A 19521-nucleotide genomic window follows, 5' to 3' on the forward strand; every position below is an offset into this window, starting at 1 on the left:
CTGATCTATTGTTAATAACCTATCATTGTTGAGATGGGTATACACTTAAAATTTGTATATTATTGAAGTAATAAGGAAATGGTTGGGAGATGTGTATGTTCTGTTGATGTTTGGAAATGGAGTTTCTTGGGTTTCTGATTTAAAGGTGACTGTGGTTGGTCCTTATTCTTGAATTTGAAGTACTTTGTTTTGCCTAAATTAGTGTGGGAAGAAAATATAATACTGAGAATGTTTTGTTGGGTGAAGATCCAGGGTTATATAATGGGTTAATGATTTTTGTGTACCAAGAAATACTGAGATTTTTGGGAAAAGATTGTTAACTTTTGCTCTACTGCAAGTGAACACTAGGGAGGCGCTCTTGAGTTGTAAAAATTACCCCTTTCTTCCAGTTGGGATTGAAAATTCCCCCTTAAACTTTGTCTTTAAATGATTTTAAAGCATCATGAAGAATGCAAGGCTTGAATTTAATTTATACAATTGAGGTTTTACTTTTATTTAGAAAACATTTTACCCATGGGGGGTTAATTTTTTAAAAAGATAAGTACTTAAGCTAAGCTTTAGATTCTCCAAGAATTATCCCTATTTCAAAATGGCTTGATAAAACACCACTTCCTGTCCAGGGAGGAAGTTATTTTAGCACAAGGATTGAAATATTTAGCAGATCTTTAGACAAAAGGAACAAATTACATTTCTCTCTGGCTTAAAAAGGGTGCTTGAGCCAGAGGGGGTTAAGAAGCCCTTCCCCCTCCCCCTGTTGGGGTGGTCTGGAGGGGCAGGGAGGTGTGGGGGTGGGGGTCTTCAGGCTCCCTGGGATGGAGGATCTTTTTTTTTTTTTTTTTTTTTTGGTGGAGATGAAGGGGTGGGTCTATGGTACATCACCTGAGTTGTGGGGTAAATGTAGAGAGTGTCAATCAAAGGCAGAGCTCTCAGAGCTGGGAAGGAGGCTCTAGATGGCGGCTGTGCCTTAGAGAGAGCGCGCTCTGCTCCCTGCCTTTGCCTCACTTTACGCAACTTTCCCTAACTTTCGGGCAGCCTCAGGGGGCCCCCGCAGCCCCCTGCCTCTCCTAGTGACTTACTGGGGTCGATTTGAACCTTTTTTAGGGAGAAAAGCAGCTTTTAGGAGCTTTCTTTTCGTGCCTTGTTGGAAAGAAGCAGCCGTACTGAGAGCCCAGGTCGTTGTTTTTTCCAGCTTAGAAGCCATGGCGCACCTCCATTTTTGTGCGCTCTCCTAATGAGGTTTTTTTTTCTTCCGGACCTGTTTTAGTATTAATTATTGCTTTATTTTTTGAACAGTTGACATATTTGAGGATTATTTTATTTATTTTTCGTTTTTAAAGGAGGATTTTGCCTTTATTTTTAATTATTTTGGATCTGATATTTTTCTACTACTAGATAGGACTCTTGCTTTGGACATTACTACATGGATCAGGTAAGTTCACTATCATTAGTGATAATTTCAAAGATTTATGTGTTAAAGTTTGCTTTATTTTCTGTAAATAAGAGAAATTCCTGGATGACGCAATAAGATACAGAGATTGTTATTTGTATCCAGTGTGTTACTTTGAGAAACTTTCCTTATTGATAGTGATGCTTTCAGTGTTTGGTTTATCCTGTTTCTTTTTTTTTAAGGAAAAAATGGAAATATTTCTGTATTTTGGTGCTTAATGTTGTTGCATTATAACAATATCATTAACATCGTCAGGACTTTGTTCCTGATAATAAAAACCATCCATAGGAGCCGGGACCTTATCTTTCTTTCAACTTTTGACAGTAAATACCTGGGCACAGGACTTCAAAGCAAACAGATTCCCCCTCCCCCTTAATATTTAAGAATTAAAAAGATGATGAGAAATAAGGACAAAAGCCAAGAGGAGGACAGTTCGCTACACAGCAATGCATCGAGGTATGAGCTATCAACTTTCTTCCTTTTTGTCTTTTTTGGGGGGGGAAACCTCAGCTTACAATTGTTTACCTTGACAGACATGTAATGCTGTCTGTGTTATAAGTATTTTTCTGATTTGGATTAGTTTTTTAAAGCGTGACCTTGAGATTGCTAATATGCCACACCCTAATTTTTTGGTCGCATTTTGTGAAAGTTGAGTTGTGACTTAGGGCCTCTTAGAGCAGTCAAAAGGTAAGGTACCTTTATTCAAAGGGGCCTTTCCTGTAAACTACAGTTTTTCTGTTAGTAAATTTCAGTTTTTAGGTTTTTGTGCTGCAGAAAAATGACCTTGTCGGTTTAGCCATTGCTGCATTGCACCATTTTACATACAAGGCAAATTTTTTCTTTGAAGAATCTCGGATATCCAAACTTGTAACTGAGGGCCATAGAGGAGCCTTGTAGTAGTAAATTATAGTAAATAGACATTTGAGAAAGTTATATGAATGAAAAAATGTACATTTAAAAATGAAATTGCAAAAAGGACACTTTGACTGATGCCTCTCAGTTTATATTTTTATTTGACTCTACATTTCTTTTGATACACTTGACAATTTAGGAATTTTTGATGATTTATCAAAACCTTTACTTGGTAGCAGTTCCTGAATTTATGAAATCAAACCTGTAATCACAGAAATCCTGGAATGCTGTTAATATACTTCTGCTTTGTGTTTGTATTGTGATTTTATTTATAATTGTATATTTTACATTTAAAATAACTTAAGGTTTACATTTATATACTTACGAAGATTGTGCTTTCTATTTGGTAGATGTAGTATTTTTTCCTCATATCTTAGTTGTTGCTGCTTTAAATTTATTGATTTATTTCGACAGAATCGCCTGGAATGCTTTATCTTCTGAAGCTTATAAATGTACTGTTTGTTCAAATCATAATTTGTTTCACATTCCTTGGAGTAGCTTATTAGTGATTTAAGTAATAAACTCTTTAAGATGTTTTTGTTAAATGATCTCTGTATCTTAATTTCTAAAAGTACATGAATGCATTTTGGGATGTGTTTTTAAGAATTGTCATGTTATAAATTTTAAATCATGCAGTTAACAAGAATGTGATGGGTTATGTGTTTTTTTTTTTCTTCACAATTTTGATTTTATTTTTCTGTAACTATATATATTCTAATTATTAGGATAGTAAATTTGGAAGTTTTGAATATGGTTTATTCCAAATGTTGACTTTTGCTTTAGACTAAAATATCTTGAACCTTTCTTTTAAAAATATATTTGCAAACTACTTTTGCATATTGAGATAATTTTTGGATGTCTTTCAAATTGAATTGTCCATGTAATTACTAGGTTATATGTAGGACAAAAACTACTTATCGTACACTGATTTTTCTGGAAAGTTATGACAATTTGAAGAAATAGTTTCCCCAGATATATTTGACAGATTATTAAAGATTCAGTTCTAAAATGTTGCTCCCTTGAGTGTATGATTTGCATAGTCTCACATGGGTTTTGGCTTTCTTATGTAAGGTTTGTGGTTAACTTCATTGATCAATGCTTTCTAATGTAGAAAACTGAGCAGTGCTGCCATTCTTTTAATATTTTTACTCTCATCTAGAAAACTACTTGGAAGTTGTTATGAATTTGACTACTTGGAGTTAACAGCTGAATAAGAAGCCATGTATTTAAAGCCTTTTGCCAAGTAATCTGTAAATCATACACCTGATGAATGTCCAAAAATATTAGAGACTCCTTGACAAGAAGATGGAGTTACTTTTAAATTACTGTTACTCTAAATTGCATACATTATTAATACATGTACATAATTATGACATCACTTCCTTTTAAAATTGTAAAGCTTAAAGGATGTTAGTGTTGCTTCAGTGTAGTACATTGTTACTTCTAGTGAGCTGATATTGAATTGTTCCTCTAGTACTTGGATCCTGTGTCATTAATCTGTAAGGGCCCATGTTTTTATGGCACAAAGCATGGTATTAGGGAATATTGTGAGAATCACCTTTGTAGCCCTAGTCACAAGACAGTAAAGGAGTTTGCAGGTCAAGTAAACTTTGGTCTGAACTAATTTAGGAATGTGTGTGAGTTTAAGTAAACCTGGTATTTTCTGTATTTGTAACTCCTGTATACTTAATAGTGATTATGTAAGCCTGTATTATTTGGACGTTAATGCTCAATTCTAATATGTTATACGTTGTATTTTACTATTTGAAGATTAAAAAGTTTTTTTTCACAAATGTGATTTTAAAAACATTTGATATTTGTAAAAATTTCTAGATATTTAAAAGTGTTGGCAATGGACATAAAAAGTGTACTGTACACTTGTCTTGGGATAACTTCAGCAATATCAAAGAATAGAAAACTGGGGAGAAGAAAATGGATGGAACTGTGTGCACACAGTTCTGTATTCTAAGATGCTACGTTTGCAGTTTTAACTTAAAAACAGTTTATTAAATTTATGGCTAAATCGTCTGCCTTTGATTCAGGTTTGTTTTGATAACCCAAGGTGCGAGTAAAATCTTATGCTTTCATAAGCCTTAGTCTAAAAGGTTGGGGATGATTAGAAATGGCATAATGCAGTGCTTGTGGATTGGAACAGGCAGTTTAAATGGCAGCCATTTTATGACGCTGATAATACTTTAAAAATTGGGATTTTTTTTTTAGAGGGCTGAAAATAAACGAAACCTGAACTACACAAACATTTTTTTCCCCCCATTCTCTTCGTCTTTGGTGCTCCGATGCTGAAATAATAGACAGCTCGATAGTTAACGCAGGCAACAGCTCTGAGCCCCTGGCATCTTGGTGCAGGTCCAGCTCAGTCACAAAATGGCTGTTCCTTTGTGCCGCAGCGCTGACAGACATACTGCATTGCACTGTGTACTCGCCAAACAGCAGGAAGTTGCCGTGCCGAGTTCAAAGGCCGGCCGGCGCTGGCGCCCGGTCCTGATTGGCTATGCGCGCGCTTAGTAACAGCGGGGTCAACGGCGGCGCCTTCAGGCAGGCCCCGCCCCGTGACGACAGCAGGCTCGCCGCAGGGAGGAGAGAACGCCGTGACGTCTATCCGCATGCGCGTGTTGGGCGCGTCCCTTCTCGCTTTAGTCAGTCGTGTGCCTCTGGGAGGGGGGAAAGAACCCGGTGGGACTTTCCGGTGGGCAGCTGGTTTCCTGACTGATTTGGCTCATGGCCGCCCTGTCAGCCCTTATCTATACCGGTCCACACCCCACCGTGTGTTTTTCTTTGCTGGTTCCTGGGCATAGTTGTTCTCTCTTGGAAGCGGCTTTTACTTTGGGAGAGAAAAGGCACTAATCGGAAATCGAAATAGAAAACCTTCCAGTGTTTTTTAAAGTTTTTGCTTTCCCTTTTCATACCCCAGTGGATTTTTCTTTATCCCTGTTTATTTCCTTGTTCAGTGAAGAGATTAGTGAGTTTAAATTTGTTACCATTGACCAAAACCGGAACTTCTTATTTTAATTGAATCGTTAATGAGTGCTAAAGCTGCTCTTTAGTACATGGCTCACAAACCAAGGGACGATTGTTTGAACTTGACCCCTTGCATTTTTAGTTGGTACCATACATTTTCTCAATTGGCATTTGATGGAGAAAAACTCAGGTCAGTATGTATTGTGATTTATATATATAAGATTTACAAATGGTTAAGTAGAAAATAGTTTTGAGAGTTATTGGTTTTCTAGTAAGAATTAAATAGTGGAAGAATACAGCATTAGGTATCCATTACTATGCCAACTAATATCAGCAACAACTCCTGAGTGTTACCAGCACTTGCTAAAAGATACTAGCTCTCAAAAATTGGTCAAACCCTTGTTAAAATCTTGGGAAATGCCTTCTCAGAACCTCCAGTTAATATATACCTTCCTGGTAAATAATTAAAACAGCTCATGGCTACCTCGTTTGAGCCTCTTGAAAGGAATTGTGGTTTTTACAAAACTCATAGTTTTTTTTTTTTTTAAACGTTACGTTCACAACTGAATCACAAACAATGAATGTAAGCACAAAGGAAAGGCCATATTAGTGGATTTTTTTCCTGTTCACTGACATGCCTTTTCCTTTTCCTGCCTTATTTCACTGTATTTTATCTGTAATAAATGAATAGGCTGTTCTGGAGTAGTCCCCAGTTCTGAGTTGTTTTAGTTGAGTTAAAAAAAAGTAAAAGATGTGGACTTCTTGGAGGTAGGTAAGAGATGCTTTCTTCAGCCTATCTCATGTTTCTGAAAAAGTTTGTGAGGGGAGAACACCACTATAGTAGTGGATTTTGTAGATTATCACAGTCTGGATTTTGGGGAAGAAAGATTTATTGGGAACTAGTTGAAAAATGGGATTTTCAGTTATAGAAGTTTACCAGAGATGTTTTAAGTGGTTTAAAAATGATATGTATATTTCATATAAAATATTTAACACTCATAGTGACTTAAATACTTAAAACTTCGATGACTATTGTTTTCCAACATTTAAAAATATTTCTGCCACCACAAGAACAAAGATAACAATCCCAACTCCCATTCTGTGTATTGAAATTGAGTTCTAGTTGTATTAAACTTAACAGGGGCCTGGGGTTGTGGCTCAGTGATAGAACACTTGCCTTGCACACATGAGGCACTGAGTTCGATCCTTAGCACCACGTAAAATAAAAAAGTAAAAAAAGGTATTGTGTCCATGTTCAACTGAAAACAACAACATTATTTAGTATTTGCTAAACACTTTCAAATTTCTAAGTTTAGGGTAGGATTAAGTAGTAAACATTGCAGTTATTATTTAGAAGAATAATATTCTTTATGAGATGTTTTAGCTGAAGTAGATTTCAGGACCACATCAATTAAAGTGTACATCACAGATTTACTTATTCTATGAGTGAATTATTTTGAATCCATGTATAGCCAATTAGTGTTTGTTTTTGGAAAGTTCTTTCTTAGGTCTGTTCTCTTTCTTTTTTTAATATTTATTTTTTGGTTGTACACCATACCTTTATTTTGTTTATTTCTCTTTATTTGGTGCTGAGGATCGAACCCAAGGCCTCGCAGGCGCTAGGTGAGCAGCTCTACCGCTGAGACCCAGCCCCAGCCCCCATTGATCTCTTTTTTACCTTTTAAGGAGAATGATGTAAAGTGCCAAGGAAAGAATGTTGTGATTAATTTTTTTGTATGTATATACTTCTTGTTTAAAAGTTGGTGCTTTGTAATTTTTATTTACTTAGCTCTTTGGTTAATATCTTTTGTGAAGATCAAGTCAGGATAGGGAGTAGGCAAACAATATTTGATAAAATTGTTTTTTATTTTTAATTTTTTTTTTTCGTTGAAGATGGATACAATACCTTTATTTTATTTGTTTACTTTTATGTGGTGCTGGGGATTGAACCCAGTGCCTCACATATGTTAGGCAAGTGGTGTATCACTGAGCCATAACCCCGGCTCCTCGAGTTTTAATTGTAAAAGTTGTAGCAAGTTATTGCTTTAGGAGTGAATATGGGAGTTCAGTTGAATTTTATCTGAAACAGATTTTATAATTAGTTTATTGTTGTACCCTTCCCCCTCATATAGCATTCCTGACAGTTGTGACTTTCATAACTTTTTGATACCACTTGGGATTTCCACACATTTGTTCGATAAACTTTGGTACAGTAAACTTAATTCCTAATGTGAAAACTGAGCAACTACTCTTCATGACTTCTGGTAAATCCCCTTCCCCCATTTATTAAGATTTTGTTAGTCCCTCCTCCCAATTCCTTGAAGAGGGTTTTGCTTTAACAAGAAACAGGTGTTTTTAAAAAGTTATCTTCTAATCCTGGCATGGTGGCATACACCTGTAATCCCAGTGATTTGGGAGGCTGAGACAGGAGGACTGGAAATTTAAGGCTAACCTTAGTCACTTAGCAAGACCCTTAGCAATGTAGATCTTGTCTCAAAAGAAAAAGTCATCTAAGAGTTATTTATTTTATTTATTTTTGTGGTGGTGGGGATTGAATCTAGGTCCTTGTGCATGCCAAGCAAGCATTCTACCAGTTGAGGTATATCCCCAGCCCTAAGAGTTATTTTGTATATAAATGAAAATAAATTTGTTACTATTCTATGAGTGAATTATTTTGAATACCTTATTTCCTCTCAGATTTCATCTTGACTGGTCAGTTTCCACTAGATTGCCAATTATTGTTTGTAATTTTAGCGTTATTAGTATAAAGCCAGATTAACACAAGTTGGCCCAATTATCAAATGTCCAGGGTTTATTTTTTCAATCAGTAATTTTAGCATAGTACTAGAAACATTGTTTATGTGTAGTTATTATGACCTTCCCCACTAATTAATCTAAACTTTATTTGACTAGGTGACTGGGGACAGTGGTGTTTCTTCAAAACCCCTGTATTTGGATACATTTAAACCCAGACTAAAGTGGAGTACAAGGCCTTTCCTTATCAAGTAAATTATGTAAAACCTGAGTGTATGAAAGTCATGCTACATTTTTTTTTTTTTTAATGTTTATTTTTTAGTTCTCGGCGGACACAACATCTTTGTTGGTATGTGGTGCTGAGGATCGAACCCGGGCTGCACGCATGCCAGGCGAGCGCCCTACCGCTTGAGCCACATCCCCAGCCCTACATTTTCTGATACAGTTTCAATTTATCATTTTATTGTTAACATGTTGGATTGTAGGTCAACTTAGTGTTTCAGACATCTTCCTGGACTGTATTTCATACCCAAAGGTGTTCTCCCTCCATAGTGGTGACTGAACCTCTGTGCATGCTAGGCAAGCACTCTATCATTTATTTGTATTCCTGTCCTTTACTTTTTATTTTGAAATAGATTCTCCTTAAGTTGACTGAGCATTCCCTGAACTTGCCATCCACCTGCCTCAGCTTTCTAAGTATCTGGGATTATAGGTGTGCACCATGAAAAATACTACAGTTTGCTTTACTGGGATCCTTATAGTAGGGCAAAATATGATTACTCTGATTTTAAGGGTGAGAATGCTTCAGAAGAGGCCTAAGGTAACATTCTAAGGATAGTCCACATTTTATATGTTATATTTAATTCTGATTTCTCTCCATAGTAAGAGCTGTGATAGATTTTACTGTGGTACTAGAATTTTTTATTCCCAGTTTAGGTCAGTTAAGTGTTCATTTTTAGACTTGGCAATTTTCTCATTTTTAAAACATAGGTAGACATCATTGGGCAATTAGGATTAAAATATTATAATGACTGGAAGTATTTAGCAAAAAGCCTGTCACATTGAAAGTACTCAACAAGCATTAAGCTGTTAGTAATATTTTCAGTTGTTTTGTTTACTCTCTTGTCCTCTTTCTACATTTCTTCAGTGCCTCTTTAGAGCCAGTTTGTTTCTGAGGGATGTTGTGGTTGTCCTGGCTTATCTAGAGTCATTTTAGTCCAGTTGGAAGTGATATTTGTAACAATTTTAGGAGGCAAGTCCCCTTTTAGTTAAAGCCTTACAATGTGTTTTATAGTTAATTCTGGACTCTTTGGCGGTCAGCCTGAGTAGTTAGTTACCCTCCAACCCCAAGCTGGTAATTACTGCCCATGTTTACCCTCTGCCTCATTTCCCTTCTCAGGCTATTGCAGTACAAGAGTGAACAGTGAATATTACTGTGGAGTGCTATTTGGGTATAAATTTAAGAGCAATAGTATTTATAGCTACTGTCCCGTAAATGGATGTAGCTTGCTTGTAGTAATCAAGTCTTCATCATGGCACTATGTATTTGATTTAGCATAATTGCTTAATATACCGTTTATTTTTCTGAAATTATGGTGTTAATATTTGTGTTTTTGGTTTGTGCTACTTCTCAGTTTCCTTTTTTGTTTATGGATTAGTTGAAATCTTTTTTTGTTTTTATTTCAGATTTTGGAGAACACTTAAAAATACACCAATGTCCAGCCTAGTCCTCAAGATTTAATTTTTAAAGTTCTCCATATGGTTCAAATTTCCTTGTGTTTCCATGTGTTTGTAGTGTCTCCATGTGTTCTGAAACTTTTTATAGTCTTAGTAGTTTATTTTGTATAATTGTTTGGGTCTTTCATATGGGCCATGATGTCATCTTGGAACAAAGATATTTTGGCTTGTTCTGAAACTTTTCATGGAACACTTTTTGTTCTTCTTTTCTTTTAAAAAAATAACCATTGGTCTTTCTGTTGTCTGTCCCATCTTCTTTATTCCCCTTTCCATCTCAATTTTAATAGTTTGAATTTGGAACTTTGGAAATAAGGTGGCTTTATTAAGGTGGGGGAGTTTATAGCCTTGATGAAAAGAGGAAGAGTTTCTCAATTAAATGTCTACCAGTTCCAGTTCTAGGAGTACTTTTTTTTTTGGAACTGGGGATTGAATTCAGGATCACCCGACCACTGAGCCACATCCCTAGTCCTATTTTGTATTTTATTTAGAGACAGGGTCTCAGTTGCTTTGCACCTCACTTTTTTTTTTTTTTTTTAGACAGAGTGAGAGGGAGAGAGAGAGAGAATTTTTAATATTTATTTTTTAGTATTTGACAGACACAACATCTTTGTATGTGGTGCTGAGGATCGAACCCGGGCTGCACACCTGCCAGACGAGTGCACTACCGCTTGAGCCACATCCCCAGCCCTGCACCTCACTTTTTGCTGAGGCTGGCTTTGAACTTGAGATCCTCCTGCCTCAGCCTCCTAAGCTGCTGGGATTACAGACCTGCACCCTTGTGCCCAGCTAGGCATACTTTTATCATATGTATACTGGTGGAATGTTTTCACTAAAGGCTTCTAATTTCTGAATTCCTTGTATCTTGTTAAGCTCCAGGGATTCTCTTCCTTAGGGTCATTCTCTACTTAACACCCTTCAGATACCTCGAAAAGTTTAGATTCTAGAATCAGTGCAGTTACATTCCATTCTGAACCCCACATTCCTTCTCGTTTATAGAGGAATGTATCCTAAAACCAAAGATTGCAGCAGAGGACATGGTCTGTTCTGTGGGAGAGTTGTTTAGAAGCTGGTGTTTATCACTTACTGGTGGATTGTAAATTTTAACCATTTTAAGACAGAAGATGATAATAAACGTAAGAATACCTCATTTGGATCTATTATTTGTAAGCCTGATAGTTTGTAATCTTTTCATTTTGGATTTTAAAATCATGAGGGAAAAATTTATGCTCTAAACATTTTATAGGAAAATACCAAACTAGTTTTATTTTTACTAAATGTTTACTGTGTCAGGCATTGTTTTAAGGGTGTGTGTATATTATTTTTTAATGTTTTATTTCATGTTGGGGTAAGTATAACAGAAATGTTTGTGGTTCCTTCCAAGGTTGGTTAACAGTGCCCTAAATTAACTATCCACAGAGTTTTCCTTGAAGACCTGTGTGTAGTCTTAGGTCCCACTGAGCTCTTTTGTACCCATGTCGTTCTGTTCTTCAGTTGAGTTATATGCTTATCAGTAATTAGAAAATACTTCTAAATTAGCTTGTGCTCATTGTATTTTTAACTGTCAAGTCACTAGGTACAATGATTGTGATAGATCTTTTAAATGAAAATAAGTTGAATGCTTTGGGAAGACTCAATATTTTCCAGCATTTTAGTGTCTGGTATAATCCTCCAACTTAGATAAGTCCTTTAAGTATGTTAATTTGTATAATACTAACAACTTTATGCATAAGTAGGTATAATTATCATCCTTATTTTATAAATGAGAAAATAGAAGCACAAGGAGGGAGTAAATGGAAGAATACAGTTCACATACTGGCAGCTTGGCCTTAGGATTGTTTATGCATCCTGTGAACAGTTTGTTGGATAAGAAGAAACTATATAGCATATTGGGGAAAAGAGTAAAAAGTCTTGAATCCTTTTGTACTCAATATAATTTTATACAAAGAAACAGCAACAACAAAAACAAAAGCACAATGCATTGTGAATGTAATTGATGCCAGAATTAAAATACTGTTCAAAAGGCCATGATTTTACATCACAATGTTTAAGTAAAAATGTGTCCCTGATGTGATTCCCTTGGGGACACTTTAATAACCGAGGAAAGGTAGGTGGATAGTGAAGTACTAGAGACTTCAAAACTTTTCCCTCAACCATTTTGACTCCATTGCCACACATACACTTTGGACTTGACCTTAGTTTATGAATATTTGTGCTTTGCCTCTAATTTTTGTTCAAGCTATGTGGGAATTGTGCCACATAGCTTTTTCATGAGAACCACTTGGATTTTAAAAAATAGGTGGGTGGCCAGGTGTGGTGGCATACACCTGTTATCCCAGCAGCAGAAGGATTGAAAGTTCAAAGCCAGCCTCAGCAAAATCGAGGCGCTAAGCAACTCAGACCCTGTCTTTAAATAAAACACAAAAGGGTTGGGGATGTGGCTCAGTGGTTAAGCACCCCTGAGTTCAATTCTCAGTATCTCCCCCCCTCCCCCAACAAACAAACAGCTGGGTGTGACAGCTCACTCCTGTAACTCCAACAACTTGGGAAACTTGAGGCAACATGATCACAAACTTGAAGCTGGCCTCAGCAAATTTTAGATAGGTTCTCACTATCTCAGAAAATTATAAGGGCTTGGGGATGTACCTCAGTGGTAAAGTGCTTATGGGTTCAATCCCCAGTACCAAATGAAAAATAAAAATGCAAGTCTTGTACCTGATTGCATTTTTACAGGTTTTATAGTGGTTAGAGGAAATGTTATAAGCGCCTTGTGGGTCTGTTTCATAGCCTGAACTGGGAACGTTTGCTTCCTAGATAATGCCTTCTTTTTTTTTTTAAATGTCTGAGACAGTATGATGGCATTTTTTTTTTTTTTGTTAGAGAGAGAGTGAGAGAGAGAGAGAATTTTTTAATATTTATTTTTTAGTTTTCGGCGGACACAACATCTATGTTTGTATGTGGTGCTGAGGATCTAACCCGGGCTGCACACCTGCCAGGTGAGCGTGCTACCGCTCGAGCCACATCCTCAGCCCTGTAGATAATGCCTTCTAAGGAAGGAGTTTTTCAGTGTGGTGGATGTTGAAAATCTTAAATGGTTACTGTGTTTTCAGTTCAGATAAAGTCGTTTGACATTGAAATACAGGCAATAATGTGTGGCTGATCAGTTGTAATTTTTGAAGGAAGGGAGTGATAGGTCAAATTCTTGCAGTGCTATTTTCTTAGCTTTATGTAGGCATTTAATTCCTCAAATTTACTTGCTAAGAATCATCACCTGGTTTGCTTGTTTAATCAATGTTTATTGCTTTATTTTGAAAGTTTCAACAAGTTGCCCAGGTTGTCCTTGAATTTGTGACCCTGTCTTAGCCTCCCAAGTTGCTGGGATTGTAGACATGTTCCAGAATACTCTGTATTATGACACTGTTTTATACATGTGCTTTTTTTTTTCTGACAGAAGACAAATTTTAACAAATTGAGTTTAAAGATCTAATTGGATTTTATTAGTGATTTATGAATTAGATCAGTACCTCATCTTAAAAAATAAGAAGGCGCTCTGAACAGAACAGTCAATAATAAAATTTTTTTTTTAGTTGTAGATGGACATGATACCTTTATTTTTTTTATTTTTATGTGGTGCTGAGGATTGAACTCAGTGCCTCACACATGCAAGGTGAGTACTCTACCATTGAGCTACAACCCCAGTCCATAACAGTCAATTTTTATAAGATAGCTTAAACAGGAAGAAGAAACAACAGTACAAAAAAGCAGATGGGTAAATGTCCAGTCACTCAAGATTTTTTTCCTTGTAAAGGTCAAACACAGGGAATTTTGTTACCATGCTAGCTAGAATTGACCTATTTGGTAATATGGCTATCATTTCTTTCCTGAAGGTAGCATGAACAATTTCGTGTAGCATAAGAAACCAAACCATATTGTTTCTCAGGGACTTCAGTCCATATTAATGGCCTTCCATAAATTAGCACTTCGAAGAAAGTCCATAGTTTTATCTACTGTTAAAGTAACTTCTAGAAGAACTTTTGAATCCTAGGAAGGGATCAGTTTTGCGATGTTAAAAACATAGTATTTTGTAAAATCATGAAGAACTTAGAAAAGTTCAAATAATACAATTGGAGTTTTAATGCAGATGTTAGACATAGCTATAATCTTGTTTAACCCTCCTCATTAGTATCCCTTTTATCCTTTGCAATATAAAAATTTGCCATTTAAAAATGTACATATTTCATGTAATTTTAAGTTTCAGAAATAGTTTTGAAATTGTCTTGTGGTTGTACTTCAGCCCTAATCACCATTTAATTGCATGGGATGAATAGCTCACATGTTCATACATGGATATGTAGATGATGATGATTATTATAATTTGGGTTTTATGAGAAGAGTTCTGAATACTTTTGTACTTGTCTGTTGCACCAGTTTGATTTATCTGGGCTAGATATTCACATATGAATTCCAGGATTCATATGCCTATTTTATTGAAATATTTTTTAGTTGTAGTTGGACACAACATCTTTATCTTATTTATGTATTTACTCAGCCATTTATTTGTTTATTTTTATTTGGTGCTGAGGATCAAATGCAGGGCCTTGCATGTGACAGGTGAGCGCTCTACCACTGAGCCACAACCCCAGCCCCTATTTTATTAATTAATTAATCTATTTATTAGAGAGAATTTTTTTTAATATTTATTTTTTAGTTTTCGGTGGACACAACATCTTTCTTTGTATGTGATGCTGAGGATTGAACTTAGGCCGCATGCATGCCAGGTGAGCACGCTACCACTTGAGCCACATCCCCAGCCCCCCTATTTTATTTTATTTTTTAAATATTTTTTTAGATGTTGGTGAGCCTTTATTTTATTCATTTATTTATATGTGGTTCTGAGAATTGAACCCAGTGCCTCATGCGTGCTAGCAAGCACTCTACCACTGAGCTACAACCCCAGCCCTCCAGCATCTTTTAATATTATACTTTTTAAATTTTTGCAAAATAGATGTGTGAAATAATCTGTCCAAATATACATCTCTCATTATCCAGTGAGGCTTAATTATTTTTCCTTAAATTTATGTGCTGTTTCAGTTACTTTTTCATAATTGCATGTCCATTTTCTTAGCCTACTTTTCTATGAGATTTGTGGGTTTTTTTTTTTTTTTTGGTACCAGGGATTGAACTCAGGGGCACTGGGCTGCTGAGCTATATCCCCAGCCCTGTTTTGTATTTTATTTAGAGACAGGGTCTCACTGAGTTGCTTTGCGCCTTGCTGTTGTTGAGGCTGGCTTTGAACTTGTGGTTCTCCTGTCTCAGCTCCCTGAGCCCCTGGGATTACAGGCATGCACCACTGCACCCATCTCTATTGGATTTTCGATATGTAATTTTGGTGGGTGCGGGGTGGGGGTTTGTTGGTGGTAACTGAATCCCCTTTACTACTGAGCCACATCCCCAGTACTTTTTATTTGGAGACAGGGTCTTAGGGCTTCACTAAAGTTGCTAAGACTGGCCTCAAAGACCTGCCTCAGCCTCTAGAGTCGTTGGGATTCCTCATATGTTGTATATATATCTTTTGTCATACATACAAATTTCTTTTCCCAATATTTCCATGTAATGTTGTTTATTCTTTAGAATCATAGGACTTGAACTAGAAGTTTAAGGGGATCTTAAAAATGCATTTTTTTGTGTTCTTTGCCAGAAAGAAATTTATGATTTAGTAATGTTTTTTACCTTTCCATCTTCCTAAGACACTTAAAAGTGAATGGAAAGGAATAATTTATGCACCAGCTTTGGTTGGTTTAACAATCTGTTCAACTGAAGAATGTATGAGAAGGAAGGGCACCAACCACATAGAGGATAGGGGCAGACTATGGAGTGACTTACAGCTACGCTTGATCTTATAGTCTTCTCCCTGGAGTAATTCTAATTAATTAATTTTAATTAGGAGACTTTTTACTTATGCTTGACAAATAAGTGCTCCACAAATATTAGCAATTCATTCTATCATTGATAGAAACTCATTCTGGAACTAAGTTTTATGGAGTTCCGTAGTAGATAGCTTTGCATTTTTCCATATTTTGCTTTAACCAACAAAATAGCTGAGGTCTACAAAGCAGTTCAGCCATTTTTTGTGTTAGGAAAATAAACACTATGCTGAAAATGGTGATTCTTGGGGCAGAGAACCCAGAGATTTGCATTAAGTGGAATGTTGCTGTGCTGCCCTCTTGTGACCATTCAGGAAATAGCAATTAAAAATTAGGAAATGGAGCGATAACAATGCTGTTTGCTTTCACTATCTGGTTTAAGAAATATTTACTCTATTTTTACCTACTTCAGAAAGACCTTGATAGCATACAAAGTTCTTTTATCCATAAGTGAAAGGAAGTGTTTAAATTTTTCTCATGAACATTTTCTATTGGACTCTAAAATCCAAGTTTTCACTTAAGTTTGTTCCCTTATTTTTATGTCATATTTCTCTTGGAGGAGTAGTTCAGTCAAAATATATAAAACTTGCAAGTGTATTTTGAGTAATTTTCAGATGACTTTTTTTCTTTTTTAATGAAGATTCTGTGTACATCGTAGATAATCATTGTTGAACATTTCATTTTTAATTACTTTAAAACTGTGAAACCATTGGAAACAAGGGAGTTTTATTACTTTATTATTTAGTGAATGCTTTATTAAAGAACTCCTCACCCAAGTACTAAATTTAACCCTTTTTATTAGTCTTGTGGGCTTTATACCTTCTTTGCTATTAGTTGGCATAAAACTACACTTTGGTACTAATGGTATTTAATACTATAATTAGGTATTAATGGCAAATCTACATAGTCTTTCAGGAAACTTCCTATACCTTGAAGGAATAGACTTTCAGTCCCCTAAATGTGAATATATTTTCTTTGTTACTTTTAATTTTTTTTTTTTTTTTTTTTTTTTTTTGGTACTGGGGATTTAACAGGGACACTTAATCACTGAGCCACATCCTTAACCTTCAGGGTCTCACTGAGTTGCTTAGGGCCTCTCTGAGACTGGCTTGAACTCTTGATCCTCCTGCCTCTGCCTCCTGAGCCACTGGGATTTCAAGTGTGAGCCACTGCTGGCCATTGTTACTTTTTTAAAAAGCCATTTTCCATTTCAACATTTAGGAATATGTCCCTCTGTAAGTATGAAAGCGAAGCAATGCCTTTTAATTGTATTTAAAGAAGCATCCCCACCTCAAATATGTGTTTTTTTATTGAATGTTTGATCTAACATGATGGTTTCAAAAATAATTTTAAAAACACTTATTGTTGGAAAGACAGTAGAATGGATTTGATATACCTTTTTCCTATCTGATGAATATACCACCAGTGAAACTCCACATCATGTACAACCAAAAGAATGTGGGTTCATGGTGGCTGGAATAGTGGCCAGGAATGATTAAGTGATGAGGTCTGAGGAATTCTCAGAGGTCTATATAGAATTAAATTGTACTTAATATATGTATAATATGCCAAAATACACTCTACTGTCATGTATATCTAAAAAAAAAACTTATTTAAATTTTTAACTCATTTTATATGGGACTGAGTGTCCTGCTTCCCTACCTTGCATTTGACTCTTTTTGGATGGATTTATTTTGAAAATCGAACACATTTAGTCATTAAAATTGTTTCAGACACATAATGAACAGCTGTGAATTCACCACTAAGCTTCAATCATAAAATGTGAGAAATATCATTTTTTGATAACATCTTCCTCAGTCCTCAGAAGTACATGGAACTGGGTATTTGGTATTTGTCCTTTCTTGGGTGTGATTTTCATAAGTCTGTGTGTGTGTGTGTGTGTGTGTGTGTGTATTTCTGATAACTCATCTAACAGAGTTAAGCACTGTTGCAAATTTATAGATTAAAATGCATTTCAAACAAGTGTGTACTAATAGGAATATGGCTGTGTTTTCTACCTACCAGCTGCTATTGTGTGCATTGTTATGTTTCTACTTGTCATTTTCTATATAAGCACAGAAAATACACAATTGCACAAGAAGTTATATAGAAGAATATTTATAGTTTTATTTGGTATAGTGAATAATTTGGAAATAAATATGGAAGTATATCAGATATTTAGCTTTTTTTAAATGTTTTTTAGATGTTGATGGCCTTTATTTTGTTCATTTATTTGTATGCGGTGCTGAGAATTGAACCCAGTGCCTCCCACGTGCTAGGCAAGTGCTCTACCACTGAGCTACAACCCCAGCTCCATATTTAGCTTTAAGTAAAATAGAGCTTATTTATACTGTGGGTATAAATTCATTCAAAGGGAATGAGATGTATGTACATATCCTGACATGGGCATTACATTATATCTGTAGTGATTCCTACTTTTTAGCATAAAAGACTGAAAACGTTACTAGTTAGCTACATTGTTCTAGTACTCTTTTGTAGACTAAATGCTGGGTCTTTAGTGTAATTGTGTCTTGCTGGGTCTTTTTAGTTGTACTTGAAGATTTTCAGTCTTGGAATGTTTTCCATTTTGTGGGAGAACATACTGTGGTCCTGTGATAATTTTAGTTGGTGTGATTGCCAGAATATGATTCCACGTCTTACCTGGAGTTAAGCAATATAGTAACTGAAAAACTAAGCCAGTCATTTCAAAAAGAGGCAGATTGCATTTTCTAGTGAAGTCAATAAATTCCCCTTCTCTAACATACTAGGTTCAAGGAACATTGAAGATGAGCTTCCCTCTCAAGTCTGTTTTTATATATTGGGAAAAATGGGAGGCAAGGTAGTGTAGATGGTAACAGCTGGGTTTTGGGGTCAATTTTCTAGTTCAGGATGTGTGTCATTGCTAAAAGTGAGGAGAGTCAGCAGAGTATGAGGGCTGAAGCTGACTTCAAAATGAGGTTGCATTCTTGGGGTTTTCAGTGGTAGTAATTGATATGTTAGACATCAGCATTTAGAAGTATATAATAGGCACTGAACTTAGGTGCTCTCCTATCATAAGTTCAGTGCCTGTTACCTCAAAATTAGCTTGCTACATAAGCAGTGGATGTAGGGGTTGGAGATGAGAAATATTAGAGCTTAGCTTACTTGATATTCTGTGGATGGTTGGTGGCTGGAGCAGTGGGCAGGAGTGGTCTGAGGAAGTGTCAGAGGCCAGATTTTACAGGGTATGTTGAGATTGCTGTTACAATGACCAGGCCAAGGGTAGCTGCTCTCTGATCTGACTTTGTTGAGGCACTGTGCTGCTTTGCTGTATATGTGCGGTTTTCAGGTTGTTCTCCTCACATCCTTTTCAGGGACACTCCCTTGCTGAATCCCTTAGTTTATAAGAAAACTCAGGAGCTTCTGTACCTTTTAGCGAGCAAATGGTGAAAGCAAAACTAACAAATTCCAGTGAATCATGGATTTTTGTGGTATAGGCTCACCAGTAGTTAGCTGTGGAGAATGAAATCTGAGCTTGGATGTGAGATTCTTAAATATATGCCTTTTGGGATAAGGCTTTGGCATTTATAGAATATTGATTTTATAGCTGTCATTTGATGGTCTCATGACTCTACAGGTAGATGACAGGATGGTGCAGGCCTGAGCAAACTACCACTAGTACTAGAATGAAGACTAGATGCTAGAGACTCAGATTGCACCCTCTTTCACCCCCCTGGGGATTGAACCCAGGGTTGTTCCAGCATTGGTCTACATAGTCCTCCCCCTCCCATTCTT

At 36.1% G+C, this 19521-nt stretch overlaps 1 protein-coding gene across 1 annotated transcript in view; it reads left to right on the top strand.

Moving 5' to 3' along the window:
- The first annotated feature begins 931 nt into the window (after positions 1 to 931).
- Positions 932 to 19521, top strand: part of Chd2 (chromodomain helicase DNA binding protein 2) — a 121839-nt gene continuing 103249 nt past the window's right edge. The window contains exons 1-2 of the mRNA XM_077800220.1: positions 932 to 1429; positions 1772 to 1903. Coding sequence (XP_077656346.1) covers positions 1842 to 1903 — 62 coding nt within the window. The 5' untranslated portion in view covers positions 932 to 1429; positions 1772 to 1841. The remainder of the gene's footprint in view (positions 1430 to 1771; positions 1904 to 19521) is intronic.

The sequence above is a fragment of the Urocitellus parryii genome, chromosome 6 (genome assembly GCF_045843805.1).
Source record: "Urocitellus parryii isolate mUroPar1 chromosome 6, mUroPar1.hap1, whole genome shotgun sequence".
In the NCBI taxonomy this organism is placed as follows: Eukaryota; Metazoa; Chordata; class Mammalia; order Rodentia; family Sciuridae; genus Urocitellus; species Urocitellus parryii.